Source organism: Coregonus clupeaformis, chromosome 33, assembly GCF_020615455.1.
Source record: "Coregonus clupeaformis isolate EN_2021a chromosome 33, ASM2061545v1, whole genome shotgun sequence".
In the NCBI taxonomy this organism is placed as follows: Eukaryota; Metazoa; Chordata; class Actinopteri; order Salmoniformes; family Salmonidae; genus Coregonus; species Coregonus clupeaformis.
This window is the reverse complement of record NC_059224.1, coordinates 24,003,185-24,013,519: the sequence shown is the minus strand read 5'-3', so window position 1 is coordinate 24,013,519 and position 10,335 is coordinate 24,003,185. Positions and strand designations below refer to the sequence as shown.

The 10,335-nt window shown below is 43.1% G+C and overlaps 1 protein-coding gene across 1 annotated transcript; it reads left to right on the top strand.

Annotated features, from left to right (window-relative positions):
- The first annotated feature begins 941 nt into the window (after window positions 1-941).
- On the top strand, window positions 942-6,809 carry LOC121548834 (terminal nucleotidyltransferase 5A). Its single transcript, XM_041860431.2, has 2 exons — window positions 942-2,133; window positions 3,476-6,809. The coding sequence occupies exons 1-2, from the start codon at window positions 1,696-1,698 to the stop codon at window positions 4,355-4,357; spliced, it is 1,320 nt and encodes a 439-aa protein (XP_041716365.2). The 5' UTR covers window positions 942-1,695; the 3' UTR covers window positions 4,358-6,809.
- The last annotated feature ends 3,526 nt before the right edge of the window (window positions 6,810-10,335 follow it).

Genomic DNA, 10,335 nt, shown 5'->3' with positions numbered 1-10,335 from the left:
TATGTGTGTGTGGCTGTGTTTGTATAGGTATGTGTGTGTGTTACTGTACACACAGGGTAATCTGCAGTAAGCTGGTTTATGGGCTAGTCGACAGTGACGCAGATATGCCAGTGAAGCTCTATCTGATGGATTCTGAGAGACAAGGAGCCCAAGCTGACACTATAGCCTACATACTGTACCTTTACTCAGAGTCCTGTTACTATACACACACAAATACACTTTGAATTGTCTTTAGCACTGTGATTCCAACACTTACTTTTTGAAGAAGGTTGTACATGCAATGAATGCACTTCTTATAAGTTGCTCTGGATACAAGTGTCTGCAAAATGACTATAATATAAACATGTTAAATGTAAATGAGGAAGAGAGAGAGAGAGGTTGTGCTCTTGCCACCCCTAGATAGCGATATATGCAAGGATCTAGCTTAGTTTAGATTTTATAAAATATGAATATGAGTGACTGATAGTTAACATGAATATTTGTATAAATAACATGTATCTACATATCTGATACAATATCTACACATCATTAACGGTACTCTCAATGACACATGTGAAGTATATGATGTGCACATTTTAGTTGTCCAACAACACATGCATGTGGCTGTAGTAGTGAATCATCGGGGTGTAAAATGACTGTGAAAAGCATATTTTAACAAACTATGCAAAAGGTGTTGCATCTATAAAAACTCTGCAAGTGTCGCTGTAGATCTTGCCTATATAGACAGATTTATAATCAGGGTTCCTTCTGCCAATATAACATGCGGGGTGAAATGCAAAACTGACCTCAAATCAGCATATGGGACAACTTAATTCGCTTTGCACGTTGCTAGGGATGTACCGATTACAGCGATTGGTGGAACGAGCTTTCACTCAAATTAACCCGCCCCGCCATTCCTTTGCTGGGGAAAGCATATTCGTCAGAACCTCTCATCTGTGGCGCAGGTCCTCTGTGGCATGACGCACTGCCGTCAAGCGAAAAACTGGCAAAATGTAACGGGCAAATAGAAGCCATACACCATTTTCTGTGAATGGTAGGTGAAGAGGATAGGAATACGTATTTCGTGGGTTAAATCTGATGCGTAAAAGAGCAGCAGAGGAGACATTCCAAGATACGTGAAACCTTCTGCGCGTAAAAGTGGGAGGAAAATCAACTCTGGGAGGTGCTAAAATGTTTTTGGGTCTAGCCGAAAAGGCGCATTGAGAAAGTGCAAGACGCTATTCTGTATTGATGATAATCGACAGGCGCGCATTTAGGCGATGGCGACCCAGACGGAAGAGAAAGCGAACAGTGAGGTATCGAATACGGGATAGTGTGTGAACCCCACGGCTGGACAAGCCATTGAGACCCGCTCAGCAATCGAATAATATCCCCAGTGAACTTGGGGAAAGGGAAGACAATAGACAGCTAGCTTTACGCAGGACAACGAGCTGACCATATACCCCGTCTCTGCTACAAGCAACGGAGAAGTGAAACCACACGTATGCTGTGCTTAAAGGAGCGATGGTTCGTCTTGTTATGGTAAACAACGTTATCTAAAGGTCGGTGATAAAGATAACAGCCAGCTAATGTGGCCAAAGCACTCTGTCAATCTACTCCAGCGGCAACACGGCCGCCTTATCTCACAGCGAAGCAGGAGACGAAAGGGGGTGAACACTTTTAGCGTTTACATTTTCATATCTACCTCTTACCAATATGGGCGAGAAAGTCGACTCGAGTCGATCGACTCCGGTGGAAGGCTGTCTGGTGGACGGGGAGAGCAAAAACCTCAGCGTGCTCAACTGGGAACAAGTGCAGCGCCTGGATGTCATCCTGGCTGGGTCCATCCCCATCCACGGCCGCTGGAACTTCCCCACCCTGGAGATAAAACCGCGGGACATCGTCAAAGTGGTCCGGTGTCGCATGGAGGAGAAACGGATACATGTCCGGGAGGTCCGCCTGAACGGTTCCGCGGCCAGCCATGTTCTCCATGAGGACAGCGGGTTGGGATGGAAGGATCTGGACTTGATATTCTGTGCTGACCTGAAAGGCGAGATGGAGTTCCAGACGGTGAAGGATATAGTTCTGGACGCTCTGCTAGACTTCTTACCCGAGGGAGTGAACAAGGAGAAGATAACGCCAGTGACCTTAAAGGTAATATAACTTTTATTTTCACTTGACATGATCATTTGACATTCATAATGCAGGTTTATGTAGTTTATTACGCACCAATTTAGGTGCGCAAATGTTTCTATATTCATTGCAAGCGTCGTATCAAGACTTGGATTCTAATGCAACCAGTGAAAGTTATGCTCAAGTATGAGAATGCATTACGATTACACATTACTTTCATATCTTCATTCCCTCTCAATGTGCTTACTGCAACACATTATGCACCCTACAACAGCCTATAAATTACAGTTATGCAAATCCACACAGTATCAACATGAACTTATTTGCAGTATGGTGCATTCTGCCCTGCATTCTAAGCTGCATGGTGATAGAGCTGCAGATAGTAGAAACGGTGGTTTCCACTACAAAGAGGATTCACACTAATCCAATCGGAAGGGGATCCGCATTAATGGTCGCTTCTCAGTTACCTAGATACGTATTTACCCATTACCCAGCGCTGTGAGGATTACCCTCCCTTCAATGCAAAACATATAGATTAATTGAATATTGAACAGAAAGTGAAAATGACACCAATAAATCATCTATCACGTTCAAATGAACCCCTGACTTACGTTATTTCTTAATATACTCCCCCTGTTATTTTATTTATTTAACTTGGCAAGTCAGTTAAGAGCAAATTCTTATTTACAATGGCCTACCCCGGCCAAACGTGTGCCGTCCTATGGAACTCCCAATCACTACCGGATTGTGATACAGCCTCGAATCTAACCAGGGTCTGAAGTGTCGCCTTTAGCACTGAGATGCAGTGCCTTAGACCGCTGAGCCACTCGGAAGCCCATTGCCAAACTTAGATACAGAGGATAATACATGTATTGAGAATAAATGCAGAAATGGACCACAAGACATAATAAACACTTTAATCTATTAACATGTTTGGTTAAATTATGATATATATGCTGATAATGCTATACAATTAAACATTTAATTTATGTATTTAATGTACAGGTGTAGGATCTTAATTTGATCACCCTGTTGCAGGAGAACTTTCCTGCAATGTGGGACATTTTAAATGTGTAGTGGAATTGAGGTTTAAAAAGGCTTCTGAAGTTTGAAATTTCCACTTTGAAATGACTTGGTTTTCCCTTACAAAAAATGTATCAACCCCTACAATAATGTCCATTAATTATAATCCACATAATAATTCAAATGTCCTGTTGCTGCAGGATTATTTTCCTTCTGTAGCAAACTGGCTCAAATTAAAATCCTACATCTGTATCTAATCATTCATTTATTAATGACCTATTACCATAGACAAAAACATGTAGATAAGACATGTTTTCTTATGTCTGTGTTGTGTTTTCAGGAGGCCTATGTGCAGAAGATGGTGAAAGTATGTAATGACTCAGACCGCTGGAGCCTCATCTCCCTCTCCAACAACAAAGGCAAGAATGTGGAGCTCAAGTTTGTGGACTCTCTGCGTCGCCAGTTTGAGTTCAGTGTAGACTCCTTCCAGATTCGCCTGGACTCCCTCCTCCTCTTCTACGAGTGCTCCGAGCACCCCATGGCTGACACCTTCCACCCCACCATCCTGGGAGAAAGCGTCTACGGCGATTTCCCCGCCGCCCTCGACCATCTACGCAAACGCCTCATCTGCACGAGGAACCCTGAGGAGATTCGTGGTGGTGGTCTTCTGAAATACTGCCATCTGCTGGTTCGGGGTTTCTGCGCCGCTTCCGGAACCGAAATGAAACATCTGCAACGCTACATGTGCTCCAGGTTCTTCATAGACTTCCCAGAGGTGGGTGAGCAGAGGAGGAAGCTGGAATCCTACCTCCAGAACCACTTTGTGGGTCTCGAAGATAGGAAATACGACTATCTAGCCACTCTGCATGGGGTAGTGCAGGAGAGCACGGTGTGCCTGATGGGCCACGAGAGGAGACAGACACTGGGCCTCATCTCCTCCCTGGCCCTTCGGGTTCTTGCCGAGCAGAACGTCATCCCCAACACGGCCAACGTCACCTGCTACTACCAGCCTGCCCCTTATGTGGCCGACAGCAACTTCAGCAACTACTATGTGGCCCAGGTGCAGACTGTTTACCCTCACTACCCCCCTCCGCAGTACCCCCCTCAACAGTACCACCATCAACAGTACCCCCCTCAGCAATACCCCCCTCAGCAATACCCCCCTCCACACCAACCGCCTCCCAACCACCCCATGTACACTGCATGGATGCCCTGCAACTGATTGTGAGATAGTGGACACACAGTCGCTCATGGAACAACAGGATTCTCATCCTAACTAATGGATGGATCACAGGATGATGGTGGTTCCTCTCTTTATTCAAACAGAGACACAAAGAGAGGCGTATTTTTGCTTTGGTTGTGAGCAGGATGGAGAGGAGAAGAAGAAGAGAGGCCACTTGGATATGGTCTGACCCTGGAGAGAAGGCTTTCCTCCTGGGCAGAAAGCCAGTGGTGGAGGAGAGGAGGGCAAAAGGAGGGGAGCCAGGAGAAGGCTGAGCTAAGATGAGGCTGAGGTTGAACCCAGGAGGCCAGTTTTTCAATGGCGACTAGCCAGTCCTAGGAGACCAGGCTAAACACCTTGCAGGACAACCAAGCACCACCACAGAGTGACAGAGATAGGAACATTCGGCTTAGGGCTGAATACTACTAGTGTTGATGATGCAGTGAAATTATATACATAACCACCGTGTTAGTGGTTATGTTTTTGCAAGCAATGGCTTGAATTTGAGACTCGCTCTTAAATATACACTCACCTACAGTATACTCCCTAACACTCATACATAAAAACACAGACACACGCTCACACACCATACAGTGCATACATAAGACATTTACAGTACATAGGCAAACACTGAGTGTATTGTGTAGGAAAGTGAGAGAAATCAGGAAGTTGTGGACACGTCCTGATTGGCTACGAAGACCATGCGTTTACCTTTTTCTGACCAGTGAAAATAAGAAGTAATGCTTACCCCAGACAATGCAAAAGAAGAACTGGACATTGTTTACAAACCAAAGAGCTATCTTTTAGATACCCACGTTTTGGCTGATCAAGGAGAAGAAGAAAATAATGCAATATGTGTATGTGAATATTTTTGCTTTAAGTGCCTACATGTCTAAAAGGAAGAAACAGGTTTTTTTTTAATATTTTGTGAATAAACCCAAACTTGTTCATTTTAGACAAAGGACAATGGGCCTTTTTAAGGATGATGATGGTGTGTTACTTGTGTAAATGAATGTATTTTGGACCAGAGAGGGACACAACGTGAACTGTTATTGAAGTAGAGGGACAAGGTTTGGACTTAGTGTGTCTCATATCTCCCGAAACTATAATAGGATGACGAGAGAGGGAGATGAGTTATAGTGTGACAGAGAAAGGAGGGAGAAAGTGAGAGAGGGAAAGGGGTCCGAGTGAGTGAGAGGGAGGAGGTTACGAGGAGAGAGGATTAGAGTATGAGTCAGGCCTGTAAACTCCTGCAAACGTGTAGTGTCTGGTGACAGGCCTGTAAACTCTTGCACACTACAAGTGTGCAGTAGTTTCAGGCCTGACTCATACTGTTAGAGAGTGTTTTTACCAGTAGATAGAGGGGGCTGAAATTGATGCTTGAGATATATATTTGTGATATTTTAGAGAGTGTGTGTGTGTATGGGCAATATATGTTTGGGTTCACAAGCTGGAAATTGTCCTTCTTTGCTGTATTCTTCTTTGTGACATTTCTGATCTTTTTTTGTAAGGCATTTCCATGTGGGATGTGAGAAAGGGGGATGGTTCAAGCATTTGCACCTTTGCAAAGCGTGTGCCTGTTATTTTTAAGTAATAAAACCTAAAAGAATGAACAAAAGGTAAAGGTTAAGAGAAGAATAATAATTAAGTTAAAGTATCAATAAAGGTAGTTTTTTTATCCCTTTTAAAGATACCAGGTGCAAACTTTGAGTAAATCTAACCCTATCAATGCAGATGCCTCACATCCTACTATTAAACCTGTTCTCAGATCTCTTATTTTTCTATCAATCTCTCTATTTTTGTACATGTTGTTCGGCTCATGCCATAGTCTTGTTGATTGCCACGTTCCAAGAGGTTGTAAAGAGTATTAATGCAAGTGTGTGTGTATGTGTGTGTGTGTGTTTGCACATGTGGGAGAGAGAATGTTATTTCAGTGGTGACTCATACACACAACCCACTGAGCACAGACGTCAGTTCAACATCTAGTTTTGATTTACATTTGGTTGAGTTGTCAACTAACGTGAATTCAGCGTGAAATCAACAAAAAATGTCACCATGTCATTGGATTTAGGTTAAAAGTTGGGTGAAAAGAAATTAGATGCCCTTATGTTGATGACCTTTTGCAAATCCAATCAGTTCTCCACGTTGATTCAACATCATCACATAGATTTTTAGGGTTGAAATTACATAGAAACAACGTTGATTCAACAAGTTTTTGCACAGTGGGAAACTTTCAAATGCAGACTAACTTGTGTCCATGGCATTGCTCATGCAACCTCTTTTGTTTTCGTTCTTTTGTGTTTCAAAACTTTATTCTCTAACTAAGAAAGAGAATGTCTTTGTTGAGTTTCTCTCAATGTCTTATTGTTGTGTAAATGTCTATTTTGAAAATAATGTGTCAACACAAATGTCTAAGATGAATGACTTTATCATTAAAAAGGAAGAAAAATCAGTTATGCACTCCTGCAGTCATTTATGAATTCATTACCTTTTCAGTTTTTTCAAAAGTATAAAGTACAGTATTTATACAGTATTTAAATACTAATAAATAACTGTACTTTCTCATGACTCATGCTCTTAAAGGAAAATCCACTCAAAACTATATTTTTGGTATTTCTTTCATTAGTCCACTGTTGATACAGTCCCAAAATGTTTTCCATGTCAGCAGTCAAGTTTTCAAGATATTTGATTTTCAAGAAGCAAAGTGTCACTTGCCACATCATCAGGATGATGCGTTTTGCATCATATGATGCATTTTACATCATCATGATGATGTGGCAAGTGACACTTTGCTTAATATCTTGAAAACTTGACTGCTGACATCCAAAACATTTTGGGTCTGTATTAACAGTGGACTGATGAAAGAAATACGTAAATATCGTTTTTTTTATTTGTACGTTTTCAAATTTGAGAACATAGAGACATTGACATCAATCAATACAACATCCCCAGTCCTTTATAAAAGTTTGGTAATGAGTTGGTAAATTGAATCAGGTGTGCTGGCGCTAGGGCAAGTACAAAACTTGCACCCCTGGGCCCCCAGGACCAGGATAATCCAGTCCATACAGTGGCTGGAGAAAACAACAAGGCAACAGTGCTTGTATGACAGAATATGAAAAATAACAAAGATAATAAAACGGGTATGACAATAACAGTGGATTCCTATTAACACATCGCAGCCACTTACACAGGACATGACTGCCTATATTGAAATGTGAGAGCTAAACTATGTGAAAGATAGGCTTTCTACATGTTTAATGAAAGGGGACCATGTCAGGCCAAACTTCTCTTGGGACCACCCCCGCACAGTGTATCTAACCATTTCAAGTGGCAGAGATGACATCACCTCCTTAACCTACTGTGTAAGAGAAGGAGGTCTTGCCGAGGTCTTCCAATTAAAGAGGATAAGACGGCGAGCTAGAAGTGATGCAAATGCTACTGCATTCGCCTGGTGGGTGGTAGCAGTACAATCCAAAGGTGGTATGCCAAAAATAGCAGTGAACGGATCGGGGTCAACAGTTTTGTTACATACATATGAAAATGCCTCAAATATCGGATCTCAGAAACCCCCAGAGAATGGCATGACCAAAACAAATGCCCCACAGTTGCTGGACTCTGATGGCATCTCAAACACTTTGGGTCGACATTTGGATATATTTTTGCCAGTCAGTCATTCGAGTAATGGAGACGGTGTAAGACTTTGAACTGAATGAGCCTGTGTCTTATGCAAAATGGTGAGGTGTGGAATCGTTCTATACTACATTGCCATATGTCATCGGGTAGCTGGCCACCCATGTCTTGTTCCCATGCAGACTTGGTATTTGCCCAGGAAGGCAGGTTAATGTTCTGTATCATGTCATACAACCTGGAGATTGTGCCCTTCAGATAGGGGTTAAGGTTTAAGCACCTCTCAACTGGACAATTTGCAGGCAGGAGCGGAAATGAAGGGAAATGTTTTTTAGCAAAGCTGAGAGTTTGGAAATACCTAAACAAAGTGGGTATTGGGAATATTATGGTCAACCCTCAGAGTTTCAAATGAGACAAATGTGTTATCAACAAAGAGGTCACTAAAAAACACCAGGCCCCAAATATAGTTTTTGAGTAGATTTTTCCTTTAAGAGCATGAGTCACGAGAAACGTGACTCATGTTCAACAGTACCCCCATCAACAGTACCGTCCTCAGTAATACCCCCCTCCACACCATCCACCTCCCAACCACCCCATGTACACTGCATGGATGCCTTCAACTGAGTGTGTGATAGGGGACACACACATACACACAGTCGCTCATGGAACGACGGGATTCTCATCCTAACTAATGGATGGATCACAGGATGATGGTGGTTCCTCTCTTTATTCGAACAGAGACACAAAGAGAGGCATATTTTTGCTTTGGTTGTGAGCAGGATGGAGAGGAGAGAAGAAGAGAGGCCACATGGATGTGGTCTGACCCTGGAGAGAAGGCTTTCCTCCTGGGCAGAAAGCCAGCAGTGGAGGAGAGGAGGGCAAAAGGAGGGGAGCCAGGAGAAGGCTGAGCTAAGATGAGGCTGAGGTTCCTTTAAGATATTAGTGCAGTGTAGCCTAGACCCAACAGTATACTATACAGTCTATCTGTAGTGACATTGTTCCATGTGCTTTGGGCACAGTTCCAACGAGGAAACTGCTGATGCCAAGCCCAAGATGCTCGTATCACACCAAGCTGATCCTGTTGGATTTCCCCTTTACAGACGTCACAGTCAGACGTCACCAAGCGTCACCAAGCGTTACTGTGTGTGTTTGCCAGACATGGGCCAGGTGTGTGTCTACCCGCCAGGTGCGGGTGATATGTACTTTAGATTGTGGCACTCCCGGCATAGCCCTGTCCTCCCAGTGAGCTGAGCTAGGAGCTGAGGAGCAGAGTAAAGGAGAGGAATGAGTGGATTTGCTCCAGGCCTGCGTCATACTAATGTAACCAGGACGCCAGATGTCACTCTCCCTGGTGACCAACTGCCCCTCTCCCTCCCCCTCTCTCTCCACTCTTGTTCTGTGTCCTTCTCTTTCCTTTCTGCTATATGTCTCAGTGTCCCCTTTTCTTTCTGTCTTTCTGTAAATTCTCAGAGGAGAGGACAAATTACATTTCTCACACCTGTTGCTTGAGATCTCTCTCTCTCTCTCTCTCTCTCTCTCTCTCTCTCTCTCTCTCTCTCTCTCTCTCTCTCTCTCTCTCTCTATATATATATATATATATATCTCTCTCTCTCTCTCTCTGGTCCCGTTGGGGGCATTAGTGTGGATGATAACCAGTGGGGGTGAAAGGGAACCAGGGCCATGTTATCCCTTGCTAAGAGGGAGAAAGTGGTAGCTAAATATAGTTCTGGCCATGATAAGGACATTACCCTGTCGTCTGGGGAAAGCTGCTTTATAAGCATGTGCTCAGCGGTCTACTGTGGTTACTGCAGGGGGATTTACTGCCATTGTACTGTAACACACACCCCAATGAGGATGATCATCACTCTGTTAGGTCACCCAGTTCTCCCTGCTGACTGAACCAGTTAAATTCCTTCTCTGGGTCCTTGTGAACACTATTAGAAAAATAGCCGGATGTGTTTCTAATGTTGCCCAACACAGGACTGATCTAGCTAGATTAATACTGTAGGTGGCTTACATAGTACTGTGATAATGTTACTAATCAAGGTAGCCATCCATTTTGTGATGTCGCAATAATGAGGTGATGAATTTTCCCTATTGTGATGTCACAGTGAAGATGATGTGAATATTCTACTGTGATCTTACAAAGACACCAATCCAAGTAACCTGTTGTGATGTCATAGTGAAGACGATGACAGTATTCTAAGTGGATTATGATTTTACAGAGAGATATGTGTAACCTATTTTGATGTCACAAATAGTAAGAGGGGCATACCTTATTGTGATGTCACAAAGACAGTAACGATAATACCTCATTGTGATGTCACAAATACAGTAAAGAGAATGCCTAA

Bases quoted from the DNA above. Each gene is read 5' to 3' on its own strand.
- LOC121548834 (XM_041860431.2), top strand. From the start codon at position 1,696: ATGGGCGAGAAAGTCGACTCGAGTCGATCGACTCCGGTGGAAGGCTGT. The intron at 2,134-3,475 runs GTAATATAACTT...TTGTGTTTTCAG, and splicing joins TAACGCCAGTGACCTTAAAG to GAGGCCTATGTGCAGAAGAT.